Here is a 25,116-nt window from a genome sequence, read left to right as displayed (position 1 = left end):
CTTTAACTATTTTGGGAACTGAGAATACATGCGCGTTTTACGTTTTACATACTACGCACAAGTACTTAAACTTTATATATGTGTGGGTTATACAACGGCATAAACTTTCCCCTTAGCTCGGTAACGTTTAGTCATTGGTCTTTGAACCGGTGAACGCGAATCTTAGATATGGATCCATAGGGTTTGACATCCCCACTCGGGCTAGTAGCGCTAGCATTTAATGGGTGTTTAATACTTCGTAAACTTACGCACTCGCCAAGTGTACTTTTAGGGGGTGATATTACGTTAAGTTAGTTACCAAGTGCCCACGGTTGAACATATACTTTCCATACTGTTTTGAAATACGAAATCTCGTGGCCTATCTTACATTACTTTTATACTTAAACTATAGCTCACTAACATTCGTGTTGACGTTTTTAAGCATGTTTTCTCAGGTGCTTAGAGGTTTGATTGCTTTCGCTGTTGTAGTATTGCTGCGTAGACACCCGCTGCCTCTGTTAGAGATGTCTCCGCATGAAACATTTATTTTGCATTCAAACTATGTTACTTTTGAAACAATGAATTTGTAATGACCATTGGGTCACATACTATTATTATTGCCTTCTATTCGTAGAAGCACACTATCGTATGTTAAACATTTGACGTTGGTTATGACGTCACCTTTTCTTATGAATGCAAACTTATTTTAAAACAGCATATAGTGTTTGACCTTGTAATGATCCTGTTGTTGATGATCCATACACGTTAATTTTGTACGGGGCGTCACAGATATATATGCGAGTTACACCACGAATATACACATCGAGAATCTATACAGTCCAAGCTAACTACTACACAATTACTCGACTATACAAACACCGATGTACGAAGTCAACCCGGATCAAAGTTTAGACCCGAAGTGTAAGGATTAAGAAGCCACCGATGCCAATCCAAAGTTATCTTTCTTGAACGGTTGGTGATCCACTCGAACATCTGGGCTTGTATTTCATAAAACCTTTGATGGCGCCCACGAATCATTCCGGAAGACCTTATTGTTTCTATTCTTCCAAATGTAATATCCCGTGACACACTCTATAGCTTGCCAAATCTTTTTACTTCGACCCGATAAATTATTTCTACCCGAATCCTCGAATAACTTGTCAATGCTCATGATGTTAGGAATATAAGACCCCCACCATTGAAAAACACCCTTCCATATTTCGGTGGCAACCTTACAGGAGATCAGAGCATGGTTGATTGTTTCGGTCTCCTCCATGCACAACAGACATAGTAGCGAGTCAAGGTCCACTCCACGTTTGTCACTCCACGTTTGTCTAACTCTATCTTTACCGGTAGTCTACCTCTAATTGATCTCCATACGAAATACCTATCTTTTGAGGAAGAAGATAATTTCGCATGGTTTCATGAGATGTAGAAGACCGCTCGATACACAACTCGTCAATTTTGCTAGCTACAAATTTCGAATTATATGAACCGCTATTATCAGAAACCCATCGCCACTTAGTAATGCCTGCACCGGGGATAGCATTGTTTTTTATCAGAGTCGTAAATTGCTCCAGTTTACCAGATAATCTACCTGTTAATGCCCTTGACCAGCACCAAGAAAAAGACCAGGAACCATCTTGACAAGAAACCCTCTCAAGTACCTGTGCTTCCTGTTTACATTCAAGTCGAAATAGTCGAGGAATTATATCTTTTAGACTAAAGTTACCCACCCACATGTCCTTCCAAAATAACGTATCTCGGCCATCTCCCAATTCCTTTTCAAATAATGAATTAATGTATAAGCCGATGTTGAAAAGATCAGGACCAATACTGATGATATTTCTCCAAACAGTGCCACGAATGTTATTATTAATGGTAGAAGTTTGACCCAAACCCCCATCCCGCCCGTAGATACTTTTTATAATTTTGACCCATAGTGATTCGGTTTCGGTGCGAAACCGCCACTACCTTTTTCCCAATAACGCCCAATTTTTTGCTGTAACAACCCAAACCAACCCGCGAACAAACCACGTGAAAATACAAAATAAAATAAAAAATTGCTGCACAGTGAACTGGCGCGGCGCGCCAGTATGGCCGCACGGCGTGCCATTCGGGTCTGTCCGGAAAGTCTCAAAATGCGAAAAAGATTGACTAGTTCCCGACACTTTTAGACGAAACGCTTTTTACCATACATCCAAATATGTAAAACTAACTTGTTTCAAATATAAAATCAATGTTTTACAGGCGGGGCCCACATCGGCCGTTTTACGAGTTTAATACAATTTACGAGTTTCGACCACCAAAAAGTTTAAGTTCCAAACTACACAATGAGCAAGGCGTTTGGGATTAAACTACCCAACTATCGGTCAAACTCCAAGAGCTACTAAAGCCAAAAGCGTCCCCTAGCATCAAGCGGGATCTCTAGCCCAAAACGATGCCCTTACCCTTGTCCAAAACCGAACCTATAAAATGGTAAACAACGAGAGGGTAAACAAAGCTTAGTGAATGCAATAATTATACGAATACGTATATAATTATACCTACTTGCATACACTTACAAACCAAACCGCAAACACGCTAGCATACACACTTAGCTTATCGTCACAATAACGAGCTATAAATCACCAATACTACAAGCTAGCATAATAACCGCATATGAATATAACTCGAATAATATAATACGCTTACAACACAAATAACCATGGTTAACCAATAGTACAAGGGAACGGCGCTCGCGAAAACACCATCGGTGTTCATAACATTCGTTAGGGCACTTAACACCTCGCACCACTAACCCCTAGGGTGGCACCTTAACACCTCGGCACATCACCCTGAGTGGCATCTTAACACCTCGATGCATCACTCATTATTTTTATGGAGTGGTGTCTTAACACCTCGACACTACACTCCTAGGTGGCATCTTAACACCTCGATGCTACACCCGAGTGGCATCTTAACACCTCGATGCTACACTCTTCACGTGAAACGTGGTGTCTTAACACCTCGACACTACACATTTCACGCTACAACAAAGAGATACATTATATACCTACACATATAATTATTCCACTCACCTCAAAGTCTTGTGAAAAGATACCCGAGCTTGCAAGACCTCAAAGTAACGTACCTATCATATTATACACATCATCAAACGCAAACTCAAGTCGGTCAACCAAACCCTTTCACCATTCTAAGCCATTTTGACCCAATGGTGCAATTTCAACCCATTTGCACCCTTAACCCTAAATTGGGTCAACACACACCAAAACCCTAATCATTCGTCAAGATGGGTTTAAAACACATTTAGGTCACAAGGCTAACTCGTTTTCATAATTGCTAGGCCACTTAGGTCATTAAAGACTCATTTGACCCATTTCAAGGTCAACACACCCATTTGGGTCATCCATACCCAATAACACCCATTTACATATTATTAAAGTGTTCTAGCACTAACTAACTAAATTTAAGACTCAAAAGTCCAATTAACACATTCAAACCCTAGGTTAGTCATCAATGAGCCTTCATAACTCATATTCACCTAAAATCCCTAAAATACTAACAAAATGGGTCTTTGGTTCATCACTAGCCCAAACCCTAACCCTTAAAGCAATTAAAGTAAGAAATTGGGTTTTATAACTTACCAACACAATCACCACGTAGCTAACGACTAGATGAACGACTTTATAACTTGCACCGAGACCCGATTCAACCTCTTTTACCCTTTAATGGAGCTTTCTCTCTCAAGGATTGCACTCTCTCTCTAGAGTTTAATTGGAGAAGATGAGGTTGTTGTGGGAGTAGTAAATGAGCTCCCCAAAACTGATCTAGGGTATTAAATTCGGCCCCAAGTGAAATTACACAATCGCCCTCAAAATATCTATTTTAAAAAGAAGAAAGGAATCTGTCGCAGACAGATGGCGCGGCGCGCCACCTAGCCGCGCGGCGCGCGACCTCCCAGTTCAGCATCTTTTGTCTTTTTAATTATGTGCAACAAAAACCCCAAACTTGAGTAACTCATATACACATATGTACACTACGAATATTCGGGTCTTACAACTCTCCCCCACTTATTCGGATTGCGTCCTCGCAATCCAAGCCGCATGACACGAGGGAAGATAAACTAACACGAACTCTTCGGGCTCCCAAGTGAACTCGGAACCTTTACTTCGTCGCCATTGAACCTTAAAGGTCCTCACCTCTTTATTCCTCAACATTTTCACCTTCTCGTCAAGGATAGCAATCGATTCTTCGACATATTCTAACTTGTTGTTTAGCTCGATCTCGTCTAAAGGCATCCATGAGGAATCATCCGCAAGACACTTACGGAGGTGGGAAACATGAAATGTATTGAAATGTCCCGTTCTTATTGATTAAAAACGTTCCATATTAATTGATTTCGTTGCGAGGTTTTGACCTCTATATGAGACGTTTTTCAAAGACTGCATTCATTTTTAAACAAACCATAACCTTTATTTCATCAATAAAGGTTTAAAAAGCTTTACGTAGATTATCAAATAATGATAATCTAAAATATCCTGTTTACACACGACCATTACATAATGGTTTACAATACAAATATGTTACAACAAAATAAGTTTCTTGAATGCAGTTTTTTTACACAATATCATACAAGCATGGACTCCAAATCTTGTCCTTATTTAAGTATGCGATAGCGGAAGCTCTTAATAATCACCTGAGAATAAACATGCTTAAAACGTCAACAAAAATGTTGGTGAGTTATAGGTTTAACCTATATATATCAAATCGTAACAATAGACCACAAGATTTCATATTTCAATACACATCCCATACATAGAGATAAAAATCATTCATATGGTGAACACCTGGTAACTGACAATAACAAGATGCATATATAAGAATATCCCCATCATTCCGGGACACCCTTCGGATATGATATAAATTTCGAAGTACTAAAGCATCCGGTACTTTGGATGGGGTTTGTTAGGCCCAATAGATCTATCTTTAGGATTCGCGTCAATTAGGGTGTCTGTTCCCTAATTCTTAGATTACCAGACTTAATAAAAAGGGGCATATTCGATTTCGATAATTCAACCATAGAATGTAGTTTCACGTACTTGTGTCTATTTTGTAAATCATTTATAAAACCTGCATGTATTCTCATCCCAAAAATATTAGATTTTAAAAGTGGGACTATAACTCACTTTCACAGATTTTTACTTCGTCGGGAAGTAAGACTTGGCCACTGGTTGATTCACGAACCTATAACAATATATACATATATATCAAAGTATGTTCAAAATATATTTACAACACTTTTAATATATTTTGATGTTTTAAGTTTATTAAGTCAGCTGTCCTCGTTAGTAACCTACAACTAGTTGTCCACAGTTAGATGTACAGAAATAAATCGATAAATATTATCTTGAATCAATCCACGACCCAGTGTATACGTATCTCAGTATTGATCACAACTCAAACTATATATATTTTGGAATCAACCTCAACCCTGTATAGCTAACTCCAACATTCACATATAGAGTGTCTATGGTTGTTCCGAAATATATATAGATGTGTCGACATGATAGGTCGAAACATTGTATACGTGTCTATGGTATCTCAAGATTACATAATATATAATACAAGTTGATTAAGTTATGGTTGGAATAGATTTGTTACCAATTTTCACGTAGCTAAAATGAGAAAAATTATCCAATCTTGTTTTACCCATAACTTCATTTTAAATCCGTTTTGAGTGAATCAAATTGCTATGGTTTCATGTTGAACTCTATTTTATGAATCTAAACAAAAAAAGTATAGGTTTCTAGTCGGAAAAATAAGTTACAAGTCGTTTTTGTAAAGGTAGTCATTTCAGTCGAAAGAACGACGTCTAGATGACCATTTTAGAAAACATACTTCCACTTTGAGTTTAACCATAATTTTTGGATATAGTTTCATGTTCATAATAAAAATCATTTTCTCAGAATAACAACTTTTAAATCAAAGTTTATCATAGTTTTTAATTAACTAACCCAAAACAGCCCGCGGTGTTACTACGACGGCGTAAATCCGGTTTTACGGTGTTTTTCGTGTTTCCAGGTTTTAAATCATTAAGTTAGCATATCATATAGATATAGAACATGTGTTTAGTTGATTTTAAAAGTCAAGTTAGAAGGATTAACTTTTGTTTGCGAACAAGTTTAGAATTAACTAAACTATGTTCTAGTGATTACAAGTTTAAACCTTCGAATAAGATAGCTTTATATGTATGAATCGAATGATGTTATGAACATCATTACTACCTTAAGTTCCTTGGATGAACCTACTGGAAAGGAGAAAAATGGATCTAGCTTCAATGGATCCTTGGATGGCTCAAAGTTCTTGAAGCAAAATCATGACACGAAAACAAGTTCAAGTAAGATCATCACTTGAAATAAGATTGTTATAGTTATAGAAATTGAACCAAAGTTTGAATATGATTATTACCTTGTATTAGAATGATAACCTACTGTAAGAAACAAAGATTTCTTGAGGTTGGATGATCACCTTACAAGATTGGAAGTGAGCTAGCAAACTTGAAAGTATTCTTGATTTTATGAAACTAGAACTTTTGGAATTTATGAAGAACACTTAGAACTTGAAGATAGAACTTGAGAGAGTTCAATTAGATGAAGAAAATTGAAGAATGAAAGTGTTTGTAGGTGTTTTTGGTCGTTGGTGTATGGATTAGATATAAAGGATATGTAATTTTGTTTTCATGTAAATAAGTCATGAATGATTACTCATATTTTTGTAATCTCATGAGATATTTCATGCTAGTTGCCAAATGATGGTTCCCACATGTGTTAGGTGACTCACATGGGCTGCTAAGAGCTGATCATTGGAGTGTATATACCAATAGTACATACATCTAAAAGCTGTGTATTGTACGAGTACGAATACGGGTGCATACGAGTAGAATTGTTGATGAAACTGAACGAGAATGTAATTGTAAGCATTTTTGTTAAGTAGAAGTATTTTGATAAGTGTATTGAAGTCTTTCAAAATTGTATAAATACATATTAAAACACTACATGTATATACATTTTAACTGAGTCGTTAAGTCATCGTTAGTAGTTACATGTAAGTGTTGTTTTGAAACCTTTAGGTTAACGATCTTGTTAAATGTTGTTAACCCAATGTTTATAATATCAAAAGAGATTTTAAATTATTATATTATCATGATATTATGATGTACGAATATCTCTTAATATGATATATATACATTAAATGTCGTTACAACGATAAACGTTACATATATGTCTCGTTTCAAAATCATTAAGTTAGTAGTCTTGTTTTTACATATGTAGTTCATTGTTAATATAATTAATGATATGTTTACTTATCATAATATCATGTTAACTATATATATAACCATATATATGTCATCATATAGTTTTTTTTTTACAAGTTTTAACGTTCGTGAATCACCGGTCAACTTGGGTGGTCAATTGTCTATATGAAACCTATTTCAATTAATCAAGTCTTAACAAGTTTGATTGCTTAACATGTTGGAAACATTTAATCATGTAAATATCAATCTCAATTAATATATATAAACATGGAAAAGTTCGGGTCACTACAGTACCTACCCGTTAAATAAATTTCGTCCCGAAATTTTAAGCTGTTGAAGGTGTTGACGAATCTTCTGGAAATAGATGCGGGTATTTCTTCTTCATCTGATCTTCACGCTCCCAGGTGAACTCGGGTCCTCTACGAGCATTCCATCGAACCTTAACAATTGGTATCTTGTTTTGCTTAAGTCTTTTAACCTCACGATCCATTATTTCGACGGGTTCTTCGATGAATTGAAGTTTTTCGTTGATTTGGATTTCATCTAACGGAATAGTGAGATCTTCTTTAGCAAAACATTTCTTCAAATTCGAGACGTGGAAAGTGTTATGTACAGCCGCGAGTTGTTGAGGTAACTGAAGTCTGTAAGCTACTGGTCCGACACGATCAATAATCTTGAATGGTCCAATATACCTTGGATTTAATTTCCCTCGTTTACCAAATCGAACAACGCCTTTCCAAGGTGCAACTTTAAGCATGACCATCTCTCCAATTTCAAATTCTATATCTTTTCTTTTAATGTCAGCGTAGCTCTTTTGTCGACTTTGGGCGGTTTTCAACCGTTGTTGAATTTGGATGATCTTCTCGGTAGTTTCTTGTATAATCTCCGGACCCGTAATCTGTCTATCCCCCACTTCACTCCAACAAATCGGAGACCTGCACTTTCTACCATAAAGTGCTTCAAACGGCGCCATCTCAATGCTTGAATGGTAGCTGTTGTTGTAGGAAAATTCTGCTAACGGTAGATGTCGATCCCAACTGTTTCCGAAATCAATAACACATGCTCGTAGCATGTCTTCAAGCGTTTGTATCGTCCTTTCGCTCTGCCCATCAGTTTGTGGATGATAGGCAGTACTCATGTCTAGACGAGTTCCTAATGCTTGCTGTAATGTCTGCCAGAATCTTGAAATAAATCTGCCATCCCTATCAGAGATAATAGAGATTGGTATTCCATGTCTGGAGACGACTTCCTTCAAATACAGTCGTGCTAACTTCTCCATCTTGTCATCTTCTCTTATTGGTAGGAAGTGTGCTGATTTGGTGAGACGATCAACTATTACCCAAATAGTATCAAAACCACTTGCAGTCCTTGGCAATTTAGTGATGAAATCCATGGTAATGTTTTCCCATTTCCATTCCGGGATTTCGGGTTGTTGAAGTAGACCTGATGGTTTCTGATGCTCAGCTTTGACCTTAGAACACGTCAAACATTCTCCTACGTATTTAGCAACATCGGCTTTCATACCCGGCCACCAAAAATGTTTCTTGAGATCCTTGTACATCTTCCCCGTTCCAGGATGTATTGAGTATCTGGTTTTATGAGCTTCTCTAAGTACCATTTCTCTCATATCTCCAAATTTTGGTACCCAAATCCTTTCAGCCCTATACCGGGTTCCGTCTTCCCGAATATTAAGATGCTTCTCCGATCCTTTGGGTATTTCATCCTTTAAATTTCCCTCTTTTAAAACTCCTTGTTGCGCCTCCTTTATTTGAGTAGTAATGTTATTATGAATCATTATATTCATAGATTTTACTCGAATGGGTTCTCTATCCTTCCTGCTCAAGGCATCGGCTACCACATTTGCCTTCCCCGGGTGGTAACGAATCTCAAAATCGTAATCATTCAATAATTCAATCCACCTACGCTGCCTCATATTCAGTTGTTTCTGATTAAATATGTGTTGAAGACTTTTGTGGTCGGTATATATAATACTTTTGACCCCATATAAGTAGTGCCTCCAAGTCTTTAATGCAAAAACAACCGCGCCTAATTCCAAATCATGCGTCGTATAATTTTGTTCGTGAATCTTCAATTGTCTAGACGCATAAGCAATCACCTTCGTTCGTTGCATTAATACACAACCGAGACCTTGCTTTGATGCATCACAATAAATCACAAAATCATCATTCCCTTCAGGCAATGACAATATAGGTGCCGTAGTTAGCTTTTTCTTCAATAACTGAAACGCTTTCTCTTGTTCATCATTCCATTCAAATTTCTTCCCTTTATGCGTTAATGCAGTCAAGGGTTTTGCTATTCTGGAAAAGTCTTGGATGAACCTTCTGTAGTAACCAGCTAGTCCTAAAAACTGGCGTATGTGTTTCGGAGTTTTCGGGGTTTCCCACTTTTCAACAGTTTCTATCTTTGCCGGATCCACCTTAATACCTTCTTTGTTCACTATGTGACCGAGGAATTGAACTTCTTCCAACCAAAATGCACACTTTGAAAACTTAGCGTACAATTCTTCCTTCCTCAATACTTCTAACACCTTTCTCAAATGTTCACCGTGTTCTTGGTCATTCTTTGAGTAAATAAGTATGTCATCAATGAAAACAATGACAAACTTGTCAAGGTATGGTCCACACACTCGGTTCATAAGGTCCATGAACACAGCTGGTGCATTAGTTAAACCAAACGGCATGACCATAAACTCGTAATGACCGTAACGTGTTCTGAAAGCAGTCTTTGGAATATCATCTTCTTTCACCCGCATTTGATGATACCCGGAACGTAAGTCAATCTTTGAATAAACATACGAGCCTTGTAGTTGATCAAATAAGTCGTCGATTCTCGGTAGTGGGTAGCGGTTCTTGATGGTAAGTTTGTTCAACTCTCGGTAGTCGATACACAACCTGAATGTACCATCTTTCTTCTTGACAAACAAAACAGGAGCTCCCCACGGTGATGTGCTTGGTCGAATGAAACCACGCTCTAAAAGTTCTTGTAATTGGCTTTGCAGTTCTTTCATCTCGCTGGGTGCGAGTCTGTAAGGAGCACGAGCTATTGGTGCAGCTCCTGGTACAAGATCTATTTGAAATTCAACGGATCGATGTGGGGGTAATCCCGGTAATTCTTTCGGAAATACATCGGAAAATTCTTTTGCAATGGGAACATCATTGATGCTCTTTTCTTCAGTTTGTACTTTCTCGACGTGTGCTAGAACAGCATAGCAACCTTTTCTTATTAGTTTTTGTGCCTTCAAATTACTAATAAGATGTAGCTTCGTGTTGCCCTTTTCTCCGTACACCATTAAGGGTTTTCCTTTTTCTCGTATAATGCGAATTGCATTTTTGTAACAAACGATCTCCGCTTTCACTTCTTTCAACCAGTCCATACCGATTATCACATCAAAACTCCCTAACTCTACTGGTATCAAATCAATCTTAAATGTTTCGCTAACCAGTTTAATTTCTCGATTCCGACATATATTATCTGCTGAAATTAATTTACCATTTGCTAATTCGAGTAAAAATTTACTATCCAAAGGCGTCAATGGACAACTTAATTTAGCACAAAAATCTCTACTCATATAGCTTCTATCCGCACCCGAATCAAATAAAACGTAAGCAGATTTATTGTCAATAAGAAACGTACCCGTAACAAGCTCCGGGTCTTCCTGTGCCTCTACCGCATTAATATTGAAAACTCTTCCACGGCCTTGTCCATTCGTGTTCTCCTGGTTCGGGCAATTTCTAATAATGTGGCCTAGTTTTCCACATTTATAACAAACTACATTGGCATAACTTGCTCCGACACTACTTGCTCCGCCATTACTCGTTCCGACACCATTTGTTCCTTTCGTTCTATTAACCCCTGGTCCGTAGACCTCACACTTCGCCGCGCTATGACCATTTCTTTTACACTTGTTGCAAAATTTGGTGCAGAACCCCGAGTGATTCTTTTCACACCTTTGGCATAGTTGCTTCTGATTGTTGTTGTTGTTGCGGTTATTATTGTTGTTGGGATGATTGTTGTAGTTGCTGCTGTTGTTGTTGTTGTTGTTGTTGTTGTTGTTGGGCCGTTTGTTGTAGTTGCGATTGATGTTGCGATTGTTGGGATAATTGTTGCGATTATTGTTGTAATTGCTGTTGTTGTTGTATTGGTGATTCTTATCACCGTTTTCCTCCCACTTTCTTTTGACTTGCTTCACATTGGCCTCTTCAGCAGTCTGTTCTTTAATTCTTTCTTCAATCTGGTTCACTAGTTTGTGAGCCATTCTACATGCCTGTTGTATGGAGGCGGGCTCGTGTGAACTTATATCTTCTTGGATTCTTTCCGGTAATCCTTTCACAAACGCGTCGATCTTCTCTTCCTCATCTTCGAATGCTCCCGGACACAATAGGCACAATTCTGTGAATCGTCTTTCGTACGTGGTAATATCAAATCCTTGGGTTCGTAACCCTCTAAGTTCTGTCTTGAGCTTATTGACCTCGGTTCTGGGACGGTACTTCTCGTTCATCAAGTGCTTGAATGCTGACCACGGTAGTGCGTACGCATCATCTTGTCCCACTTGCTCTAGATAGGTATTCCACCATGTTAACGCAGAACCTGTGAAGGTATGCGTAGCGTACTTCACTTTGTCCTCTTCAGTACACTTACTTATGGCAAACACCGATTCAACCTTCTCGGTCCACCGTTTCAATCCGATCGGTCCTTCGGTTCCATCAAATTCCAAAGGTTTGCAGGCAGTGAATTCTTTGTAGGTGCATCCTACACGATTTCCTGTACTGCTAGATCCAAGGTTATTGTTGGTATGTAGCGCAGCCTGTACTGCGGCTATGTTTGAAGCTAGAAAAGTACGGAATTCCTCTTCATTCATATTCACGGTGTGTCGAGTAGTCGGTGCCATTTCCTTCAAAATAGTTAAATGGAACAAGTTAATCATACAGAATATTAAGAGTAGTTAATAGTATTTCGTAGCATAATATGAACTCATTTATAAAAGCTTTTTCTTCATATTAGCGTTTTATAAGTTTAAATTCGGGTAGTACCTACCCGTTAAGTTCATACTTAGTAGCTAATATACAATTCAACTACTACAATTCTATATGAAAAACTGATTATAATAATATTTCGCGTTCAAACTTTTATACAATATTTTACAAACTTACAATACCGCTTATTTTACATAAAGCATGAAATATAGCACACAATAACTTTGATACAAGATAGTTGTGAAGACAATTCTAGCTAGTACACAAGTCGTTCAGCAAAGGCAATAAAGACACGTAATTCATACGTCCAGAAACAAGTCATGCATTCTGGTTTTACTAGGACTACTTCCCATCCTTGGTCTTGTGCAACATAACCGTTATGGCCGTTGATAAGACAGCGTGTTGTAACGTCATCAAAGGGACGAGGGTTACGTAATGTCCAACAGTCCCGTAATAATCTAAAAACCTCATTTCTTACCCCAATTACCGACTCCGTCACTTGTGGAAACGTTTTGTTTAATAGTTGTAGCCCGATGTTCTTGTTCTCACTTTGGTGAGAAGCGAACATTACTAATCCGTAAGCATAACATGCTTCTTTATGTTGCATGTTAGCCGCTTTTTCTAAATCACGAAGTCCAATATTCGGATATATTGAGTCAAAATAATTTCTTAACCCGTTGCGTAAAATAGCATTTGGGTTCCCCGCAATATATGCGTCAAAGTAAACACATCGTAACTTATGGGTTTCCCAATGTGATATCCCCCATCTTTCAAACGAAAGTCTCTTATAAACCAAGACATTCTTGGAACGTTCTTCGAATGTCTTACAAACTGATCTCGCCTTAAATAGTTGTGCCGAGGAATTCTGGCCGACTCTAGACAAGATTTCATCAATCATGTCTCCGGGTATGTCTCTTAAAATATTGGGTTGTCTATCCATTTTGTGTTTTTAAACTGTAAAATAGACAAGAGTTAGATTCATAAAAAAAATACTTATTAATACAAGAATTTTTACATATATCATAAAGCATAAGAACACTATATTCCATATATTACACCACACGAATACAACTATCTTATTCCGACTCGCTCGTTTCTTCTTCTTCGGTTTTGGTTCGTTTTGCCAAGTTTCTAGGGATATATGATGTTCCCCTAATACGAGCCGTCGTGATCCACATTGGTTTAGAAAAACCTGGTGGTTTAGAGGTTCCCGGGTCATTGTTACAACTTAAGGACTTCGGGGGTTGACGATACATATAAAGTTCATCGGGGTTGGAATTAGATTTCTCTATTTTTATGCCCTTTCCCTTATTATTTTCTTTTGCCTTTTTAAATTCAGTTGGGGTAATTTCTATAACATCATCGGAATTCTCGTCGGAATCCGATTCATCAGAGAATTGGTAATCCTCCCAATATTTTGCTTCCTTGGCGGAAACACCATTGACCATAATTAACCTTGGTCGGTTGGTTGAGGATTTTCTTTTACTTAACCGTTTTATTATTTCCCCCACCGGTTCTATTTCTTCATCCGGTTCCGATTCTTCTTCCGGTTCCGATTCTTCTTCCGGTTCCTCTTCGGGAACTTGTGAATCAGTCCACAAATCATTCCAATTTACATTTGACTCTTCATTATTATTAGGTGAGTCAATGGGACTTGTTCTAGAGGTAGACATCTATCACATAATATCAAACGCGTTAAGAGATTAATATATCACATAATATTCACATGTTAAAAATATATAGTTTCCAACAAAATTTGTTAAGCAATCATTTTTCAAGTAAACACGGTCGAAGTCCAGACTCACTAATGCATCCTAACAAACTCGATAAGACACACTAATGCAAAATTCTGGTTCTCTAAGACCAACGCTCGGATACCAACTGAAATGTCCCGTTCTTATTGATTAAAAACGTTCCATATTAATTGATTTCGTTGCGAGGTTTTGACCTCTATATGAGACGTTTTTCAAAGACTGCATTCATTTTTAAACAAACCATAACCTTTATTTCATCAATAAAGGTTTAAAAAGCTTTACGTAGATTATCAAATAATGATAATCTAAAATATCCTGTTTACACACGACCATTACATAATGGTTTACAATACAAATATGTTACAACAAAATAAGTTTCTTGAATGCAGTTTTTTTACACAATATCATACAAGCATGGACTCCAAATCTTGTCCTTATTTAAGTATGCGACAGCGGAAGCTCTTAATAATCACCTGAGAATAAACATGCTTAAAACGTCAACAAAAATGTTGGTGAGTTATAGGTTTAACCTATATATATCAAATCGTAACAATAGACCACAAGATTTCATATTTCAATACACATCCCATACATAGAGATAAAAATCATTCATATGGTGAACACCTGGTAACCGACAATAACAAGATGCATATATAAGAATATCCCCATCATTCCGGGACACCCTTCGGATATGATATAAATTTCGAAGTACTAAAGCATCCGGTACTTTGGATGGGGTTTGTTAGGCCCAATAGATCTATCTTTAGGATTCGCGTCAATTAGGGTGTCTGTTCCCTAATTCTTAGATTACCAGACTTAATAAAAAGGGGCATATTCGATTTCGATAATTCAACCATAGAATGTAGTTTCACGTACTTGTGTCTATTTTGTAAATCATTTATAAAACCTGCATGTATTCTCATCCCAAAAATATTAGATTTTAAAAGTGGGACTATAACTCACTTTCACAGATTTTTACTTCGTTGGGAAGTAAGACTTGGCCACTGGTTGATTCACGAACCTATAACAATATATACATATATATCAAAGTATGTTCAAAATATATTTACAACACTTTTAATATATTTTGATGTTTTAAGTTTATTAAGTCAGCTGTCCTCGTTAGTAACCTACAACTAGTTGTCCACAGTTAGATGTACAGAAATAAATCGATAAATATTATCTTGAATCAATCCACGACCCAGTGTATACGTATCTCAGTATTGATCACAACTCAAACTATATATATTTTGGAATCAACCTCAACCCTGTATAGCTAACTCCAACATTCACATATAGAGTGTCTATGGTTGTTCCGAAATATATATAGATGTGTCGACATGATAGGTCGAAACATTGTATACGTGTCTATGGTATCTCAAGATTACATAATATATAATACAAGTTGATTAAGTTATGGTTGGAATAGATTTGTTACCAATTTTCACGTAGCTAAAATGAGAAAAATTATCCAATCTTGTTTTACCCATAACTTCTTCATTTTAAATCCGTTTTGAGTGAATCAAATTGCTATGGTTTCATGTTGAACTCTATTTTATGAATCTAAACAAAAAAAGTATAGGTTTCTAGTCAGAAAAATAAGTTACAAGTCGTTTTTGTAAAGGTAGTCATTTCAGTCGAAAGAACGACGTCTAGATGACCATTTTAGAAAACATACTTCCACTTTGAGTTTAACCATAATTTTTGGATATAGTTTCATGTTCATAATAAAAATCATTTTCTCAGAATAACAACTTTTAAATCAAAGTTTATCATAGTTTTTAATTAACTAACCCAAAACAGCCCGCGGTGTTACTACGACGGCGTAAATCCGGTTTTACGGTGTTTTTCGTGTTTCCAGGTTTTAAATCATTAAGTTAGCATATCATATAGATATAGAACATGTGTTTAGTTGATTTTAAAAGTCAAGTTAGAAGGATTAACTTTTGTTTGCGAACAAGTTTAGAATTAACTAAACTATGTTCTAGTGATTACAAGTTTAAACCTTCGAATAAGATAGCTTTATATGTATGAATCGAATGATGTTATGAACATCATTACTACCTTAAGTTCCTTGGATGAACCTACTGGAAAGGAGAAAAATGGATCTAGCTTCAATGGATCCTTGGATGGCTCAAAGTTCTTGAAGCAAAATCATGACACGAAAACAAGTTCAAGTAAGATCATCACTTGAAATAAGATTGTTATAGTTATAGAAATTGAACCAAAGTTTGAATATGATTATTACCTTGTATTAGAATGATAACCTACTGTAAGAAACAAAGATTTCTTGAGGTTGGATGATCACCTTACAAGATTGGAAGTGAGCTAGCAAACTTGAAAGTATTCTTGATTTTATGAAACTAGAACTTTTGGAATTTATGAAGAACACTTAGAACTTGAAGATAGAACTTGAGAGAGTTCAATTAGATGAAGAAAATTGAAGAATGAAAGTGTTTGTAGGTGTTTTTGGTCGTTGGTGTATGGATTAGATATAAAGGATATGTAATTTTGTTTTCATGTAAATAAGTCATGAATGATTACTCATATTTTTGTAATCTCATGAGATATTTCATGCTAGTTGCCAAATGATGGTTCCCACATGTGTTAGGTGACTCACATGGGCTGCTAAGAGCTGATCATTGGAGTGTATATACCAATAGTACATACATCTAAAAGCTGTGTATTGTACGAGTACGAATACGGGTGCATACGAGTAGAATTGTTGATGAAACTGAACGAGAATGTAATTGTAAGCATTTTTGTTAAGTAGAAGTATTTTGATAAGTGTATTGAAGTCTTTCAAAATTGTATAAATACATATTAAAACACTACATGTATATACATTTTAACTGAGTCGTTAAGTCATCGTTAGTAGTTACATGTAAGTGTTGTTTTGAAACCTTTAGGTTAACGATCTTGTTAAATGTTGTTAACCCAATGTTTATAATATCAAAAGAGATTTTAAATTATTATATTATCATGATATTATGATGTACGAATATCTCTTAATATGATATATATACATTAAATATCGTTACAACGATAAACGTTACATATATGTCTCGTTTCAAAATCATTAAGTTAGTAGTCTTGTTTTTACATATGTAGTTCATTGTTAATATAATTAATGATATGTTTACTTATCATAATATCATGTTAACTATATATATAACCATATATATGTCATCATATAGTTTTTTTTTTTACAAGTTTTAACGTTCGTGAATCACCGGTCAACTTGGGTGGTCAATTGTCTATATGAAACCTATTTCAATTAATCAAGTCTTAACAAGTTTGATTGCTTAACATGTTGGAAACATTTAATCATGTAAATATCAATCTCAATTAATATATATAAACATGGAAAAGTTCGGGTCACTACATGTATTATGGATCCCCGCAAGCTCTTCGGGTAATTCTAATCGATATGCAACTTCACCAACACGAGCTAAAACCTTGAACGGTCCAATAAACCGAGGAGCTAACTTTCCCCGTTTTCGAAATCGAATAATACCTTTCCATGGCGAAACCTTAAGCATCACCATATCGCCTTCTTGGAACTCAATCAATCGCATACGTCTATCGGCATATGACTTTTGCCTATCTTGAGCCTTCTTCAAATGTTCCCGAATCAAATCGATCTTGCTATTAGTCTCTAAAACCAAATCGGTACTCCCGATCTCTCTTTGACCCACTTCTCCCCAACAAACGGGAGTTCGACACCTACGCCCATAAAGCATTTCATAAGGTGGCATCCCGATACTAGTATGATAACTATTATTGTACGAGAGTTCCACCAAAGGCAAATGCTCATCCCAACTACCACCGAAGTCAATGATGCATGCTCGTAGCATATCTTCCAAAGTTTGATTCGTACGTTCGGTTTGACCGTCCATTTGAGGATGATACGCCGTGCTCAACTTCAATTGCGTACCCATATCTTCATGAAACTTTTCCCAAAACCGAGATGTAAAACGGGTATCTCGATCCGAAATAATAGATATAGGAACCCCATGTCGCGAGACCACTTCCTTGATAAACAACATAGCCAAGGTCTCCGACGATATCGCTTCTTTAATGGGAAGAAACAAAGCGCTTTTTGTCAATCGGTCAACTATAACCCAAATCGAATCGAATTGGGTTCTCGCCGTTTTAGGTAACTTTGTAATGAAATCCATGGTAATGTGCTCCCATTTCCATTTCGGGATTTCTAACGGTTGCAACTTACCATACGGCTTTTGGTGTTCGGCTTTTACTTGTAAACACATGACACATTGCTCAACATACTTCACAACATCACGTTTCATGCCCGGCCACCAATAATCTTTCTTCAAGTCATGATACATTTTTGTCGCGCCCGGATGAATGGAATATTTTGACTTATGTGCTTCATCAAGTAGCACCCGTCGGTAATCACCCATCTTAGGCACCCACACCCTTCCTTGAAAGGACAACAAACCACGCGGGCCCATAGTAATGAACTCCGATTGGCCCACGATTCGTTCCACATGCTTATTGTGAACGTAAGCCTCTATTTGAATCTCGCCAAGCTTCTCAAGAAAATCGTTGGAAATAATCAAACGTAACGACCCCACTTTTATCGCCGGATGTTGACTCTTTCGACTCAACGCATCCGCGACAACATTCGCCTTACCCGGATGATAAAGTATTTCACAATCGTAGTCTTTCACCACATCCATCCACCTACGTTGGCGATAATTCAAATCTCGTTGATTAAAGAGATGTTTCAAACTCTTATGATCCGAATAAATCGTACACTTGACACCATACAAGTAATGGCGCCAAATTTTCAACGCATGCACTACCGCCGCCAACTCAAGATCATGAGTCAGATATCTTGTTTCGTGTTCCTTTAATTGTCGAGAGGCATAAGCGATGACTTTACCTCTTTGCATTAGAACACACCCGAGCCCATTTAGCGAAGCATCACAATAAACCGTCATATCTTCCACACCTTCCGGTAATACTAACACCGGAGCTTGACACAACTTCACTTTTAACAATTGAAAAGCAATTTCTTGTTCGTTCTCCCAAATAAACTTAGCATTCTTCCTCGTCAACTTCGTTAATGGAGAAGCAATCTTAGAAAAGTCTTGGATAAACCGACGATAATAACTGGCCAATCCGAGAAAACTTCGGATTTCCGTAGGTGTAGTCGGTCGTCCCCAACTCTTCACCGTCTCTATCTTCCTCGGATCTACTTGAATACCGTCTTTGTTCACAATATGACCAAGGAATTGGACTTCCCTTAGCCAAAATTCACATTTGGAGAACTTAGCATATAACTTCTCCTTTCGTAGCGTCTTCAATACTTCACGCAAATGACGTTCATGCTCGTTCATACTTTTCGAGTAGACTAGTATGTCGTCAATGAACACTATTACCGACTTGTCCAACATAGGTTGGCACACTCGGTTCATAAGATCCATGAATGCCGCCGGTGCATTCGTAAGGCCAAAAGGCATCACCACAAACTCAAAATGCCCATACCGCGTTCTAAAAGCCGTTTTCTCAATATCTTCCTCACGGACCCGCATTTGGTGATAGCCTGACCGTAGGTCGATCTTAGAGAAATACGTTGCACCTTGAAGTTGATCAAATAAATCGTCAATCCTAGGTAATGGATAACGATTCTTGATCGTCACTTTATTCAACTCACGGTAATCAATGCACATACGCATACTACCATCTTTCTTCTTCACAAATAACACCGGAGCGCCCCACGGTGAAGCACTCGGTCGAATAAAACCCTTCTCGAGCAATTCTTAAATTTGATTTAACAACTCTTGCATCTCCGTTGGCGCTAAACGATAAGGAGTTTTAGCAATGGGGGTAGTCCCCGGAACCAACTCGATGCGAAATTCAACTTATCTTTCCGCCGGAACACCCGGTAATTCGTCCGGAAAAACGTCTTCGAAATCACTAACAACCGGAATTCCACGAATGGGTGGCGGCTCATCACGAGTATCAACAACATGAGCAAGGAAAGCCATGCCGCCGGTAACAACATGACGATGTGCCCGTGCAAAAGTGCATATCGGCACCGGTCTCCTCCGCCTATCACCATGAATAATCAACTCTCCCCCACTTGGGGTCTTCACACGAATAAACTTATCATGGCATGCAATATCAGCTCTATAACGATCAAGCTAATCCATACCAATGACAATATCAAAGTCGCCCAAGGTCATTGGAATAAGATTAATTTTAAAGGTTTCGGCACCAAAACAACATCACAATTTTCACACACATCAACCACTAGCACCGTCTTGCCGTTCGCTATTTCGACTTCTACCGGACGACTCAACTTAGCTAATGGTCTATCAAGTTTAGGTACAAATTTAGGAGACACAAACGACAAATTTGCACCGCTATCAAAAAGAATCCTCGCCGGATTAGAATTAACCATGAAAGTACCTGAGACAACTTCGTTCGATTGTTTGGCTTCATCATTAGTCATCAAGTAGTTGCGACCCCTAGCCGTACCCGCCGCCTTCTCTAACCGCTTCACATTATCATTTTGCAAATCGGGACACTCCAGCTTCTTATGCCCCTCTTTGCCGCAATTAAAACAAGTGATTTTGTTTCCGGAACGTGGTTTCGGACACTCACGAGCCATATGACCAGGTTGCCCACAGTTGTAGCACGTATAAGAAAACCCGCCGGTAGTGCCCTTCTTCGCACTATTGACACTTTCGGCCCCCCTCTTGCTCTTGCTCTTCTTGCTTGAGGCGTTAGAGTAACTAGAACCTTCAAACTTTCTTTTGGAAAACATGAAATCACTCTTTCTTGGAACCTCCGGCTCAAAACCCCGAGCCAACTCGAACAATTCATCAAAAGACTTAGCCATACCCCGACTAATCTTCCCCTTGTACTCATCATTAAAAGTACGGTAGAAATCCTTCATGAGCTTATGATCATCACCCACATATTCCGGGCAAAAACGAGTCTTTACCAAGAATGTAGACTTGAGGGTAACCAAATCCATGGAACCTTGTTGCAAATGGTGCAACTCGTCCCGGATTCTATCGAGATCGGATGAAGTTCGGTATTCTCTGAAAAATTCTTTCTTGAACTCCTCCCATGTCAAGCCCATACATTGTTCTTCACCATACAAGTTGATTTTATCGTCCCACCACAACTTAGCTTCTTCGCGTAACATGCTAGAACCATACCTCGTCTTCCTTTCGGGAGGACATTCCGCGGTACGGAAAGCTCCCTCAATATCGGAGATCCAACATGTACTTTTTAAAGGATCCCGCACCTCATTAAACATCGGGGGTTGAGCATCCTTGAAGTTCTTGTAGTGGAAGTCCCGCCTTCCTTCACCTCCTTCACCGCGAGGGTAGATATTCCTAGCGTCAAGGGCCTCTTCGATAGTGGCCTTCATTCGTTCGTTAATTAGATCGGTTATTTGCTCATCAACCGAATCTTGGAAGACCTTTCGAACGTCCGCAAGAAAATCCAATTTTAACTTCTTAAAGATGGCCTCAACCTTGGTTGAGAACTCGGCGTCCCCGCTTGTACTTCCATTATCATGTTCGGGACCGTTTCTCGTCTTCATTCTATAAATCGAATTAGGTTAAACCATAAAACGGAAGGACAGATTACATATATACAGACATATACGCCACACTACTCCATCTCGCTCAACAATCGCCGTACATTACTCGTTTGACACGATTTGCACTCGTAGTGATGGTAGCTAGTCATTACTACGCGAGCACGTCGCGTTAACTCGCTAGTACAACGTTCATCTCGCTTGATGATTGCTAAACACAACACAACAAATAGCGCATGATTAGTTCACATAAACCTATGCACTAACCATCCCAATCCGACCCAAAGTCCTACAAGTCCCGCATAAACGCGCACATAAAAAGTCTAAGTCTAGGCGCCTATCTCAAGTCACCTAAATCCCTTAGACCATGCTCTGATACCACTTGTAACAACCCAAACCAACCCGCGAACAAACCACGTGAAAATACAAAATAAAAAAAAATGCTGCACAGTGCACTGGCGCGGCGCGCCATTCGGGTCTGTCCGGAAAGTCTCAAAATGCGAAAAAGATTGACTAGTTCCCGACACTTTTAGACGAAACGCTTTTTACCATACATCCAAATATGTAAAACTAACTTGTTTCAAATATAAAATCAATGTTTTACAGGCGGGGCCCACATCGGCCGTTTGACGAGTTTAATACAATTTACGAGTTTCGACCACCAAAAAGTTTAAGTTCCAAACTACACAATGAGCATGGCGTTTGGGATTAAACTACCCAACTATCGGTCAAACTCCAAGAGCTACTAAAGCCAAAAGCGTCCCCTAGCATCAAGCGGGATCTCTAGTCCAAAACGATGCCCTTACCCTTGTCCAAAATCGAACCTATAAAATGGTAAACAACGAGAGGGTAAGAAAAGCTTAGTGAATGCAATAATTATACGAATACATATATAATTATACCTACTTGCATACACTTGCACACCAAACCGCAAACACGCTAGCATACACACTTAGCTTACCGTCACAATAACGAGCTCTAAATCACCAATACTACAAGCTAGCATAATAACCGCATATGAATATAACTCGAATAATATAATACGCTTACAACACAAATAACCATGGTTAACCAATAGTACAAGGGAACGGCGCTCGCGAAAACGCCATCGGTGTTCATAACATCCGTTAGGGCACTTAACACCTCGCACCACTAACCCCTAGGGTGGCACCTTAACACCTCGGCACATCACCCTGGGTGGCATCTTAACACCTCGATGCATCACTCATTATTTTTATGGAGTGGTGTCTTAACACCTCGAAACTACACTCCTAGGTGGCATCTTAACACCTCGATGCTACACCCGAGTGGCATCTTAACACCTCGATGCTACACTCTTCACGTGAAACGTGGTGTCTTAACACCTCGACACTACACATTTCACGCTACAACAAATAGATACATTATATACCTACACATATAATTATTCCACTCACCTCAAAGTCTTGTGAAAAGATACCCGAGCTTGCAAGACCTCAAAGTAACGTACCTATCATATTATACACATCATCAAATGCAAACTCAAGTCGGTCAACCAAACCCTTTCACCATTCTAAGCCATTCTGACCCAATGGTGCAATTTCAACCCATTTACACCCTTAACCCTAAATTGGGTCAACACACACCAAAACCCTAATCATTCGTCAAGATGGGTTTAAAACACATTTAGGTCACAAGGCTAACTCGTTTTCATAATTGCTAGGCCACTTAGGTCATTAAAGACTCATTTGACCCATTTCAAGGTCAACACACCCATTTGGGTCATCCATACCCAATAACACCCATTTACATATTATTAAAGTGTTCTAGCACTAACTAACTAAATTTAAGACTCAAAAGTCCAATTAACACATTCAAACCCTAGGTTAGTCATCAATGAGCCTTCATAATTCATATTCACCCAAAATCCCCAAAATACTAACAAAATGGGTCTTTGGTTCATCACTAGCCCAAACCCTAACCCTTAAAGCAATTAAAGTAAGAAATTGGGTTTTATAACTTACCAACACAATCACCACGTAGCTAACGACTAGATGAACGACTTTATAACTTGCACCGAGACCCGATTCAACCTCTTTTACCCTTTAATGGAGCTTTCTCTCTCAATGATTGCACTCTCTCTCTAGAGTTTAATTGGAGAAGATGAGGTTGTTGTGGGAGTAGTAAATGAGCCCCCCAAAACTGATCTAGGGTATTAAATTCGGCCCCAAGTGAAATTACACAATCGCCCTCAAAATATCTATTTTAAAAAGAAGAAAGGAATCTGTCGCAGACAGATGGCGCGGCGCGCCACCTAGCCGCGCGGCGCGCGACCTCCCAGTTCAGCATCTTTTGTCTTTTTAGTTATGTGCAACAAAAACCCCAAACTTGAGTAACTCATATACACATATGTACACTACGAATATTCGGGTCTTACATTTGCTTTCAAGGATCCCACATTTAACCCTCCCGCCCCGTATGGAAGTAGAATGTCATCCCATTTAACCCACGATAACTTAACGTCATATCCCGACCCGCCCCAAAAGAACTTATGACGGAAGCTTTCGAGAAGGTTGACAACGCATGAGCCCGAAACAATGAGAAGTAGTATAAAGGTAAACTACTGAGCACCGATTTAATAAGAGTTAACCTTCTGCCAAAGGACATCGACCTTGCTTTCCAATCTGACAACCGTTTGTTGAATTTATCCACTACCGCGGTCCAAGCTTCTTTTTATGGATTTTATGGCCGACGGGCATACCTAAGTATTTGAAAGGAAACAGCCCTACCCCGCACCCAAATTTAAGCGCCAAAGAAATAATATCAGCTTTTGTTACTCCAATTCTAAACAATTGGCTTTTACTCATGTTAATCCTTAAACCCGAGACTTTCTCGAAACAGGAAAGTGTTTTGTGAATACTAGAGGCATTCCGGTAACCCCAATCCCCAAAGAAAATCGTATCATCAGCGAACTGAAGGTGAGAGACTCTAACATTATCCTTACCGATGTTAACACCTCTTATCAGACCATCCCGAACCGTGATATTTGAAAGGATATTTAATCCCTCACTAGCGATGATTAAAAGAAATGGAGACAGTGGATCCCCTTGTCGTACACCTTTTTGGAGGTTGAATTCTCTGGTGGGTGACTCATTAACGAGTACCGAGATAGACGCCGAGTGAAGGCACGATTCCATCCACTTCATCCACTTAGACCCGAATCCCATACACTTCAAAATATCGAACATAAATCTCCATCGAACACTAACAAACGCTTTCTCGAAGTCCGCTTTGAAAATAAAACACTTCGATCTTTTTCTTTTAACATCTTCAACAAGTTCATTCGCAATAAGAATGCTATCTAGAATCGATCTACCTTTGACAAAGGCACTCTGTTCCATCCCTATAAGTTTTGAGATAGTCCCACGAAGCCGATTAGAAAGGATCTTCGTAATTATTTTATAGCTATTATTTTATAGTAGATGCATAGTAGACTAATCGGTATGT

General features: G+C 38.3%; 1 protein-coding gene across 1 annotated transcript; it reads right to left on the bottom strand.

Annotated features, from left to right (window-relative positions):
* Positions 1-1,325: 1,325 nt before the first annotated feature.
* On the bottom strand, positions 1,326-25,010 carry LOC139871171 (uncharacterized). Its single transcript, XM_071858908.1, has 2 exons — positions 24,399-25,010; positions 1,326-1,949 (listed from the first exon to the last, which is right to left on the bottom strand). Exons 1-2 carry the CDS (start codon positions 25,008-25,010, stop codon positions 1,326-1,328), a joined length of 1,236 nt encoding a protein of 411 aa, XP_071715009.1.
* Positions 25,011-25,116: the final 106 nt, after the last annotated feature.

This window comes from Rutidosis leptorrhynchoides, chromosome 10 (assembly GCF_046630445.1).
Source record: "Rutidosis leptorrhynchoides isolate AG116_Rl617_1_P2 chromosome 10, CSIRO_AGI_Rlap_v1, whole genome shotgun sequence".
Classification (NCBI taxonomy): Eukaryota; Viridiplantae; Streptophyta; class Magnoliopsida; order Asterales; family Asteraceae; genus Rutidosis; species Rutidosis leptorrhynchoides.
This window is presented reverse-complemented; position numbering and strand designations above follow the sequence as displayed.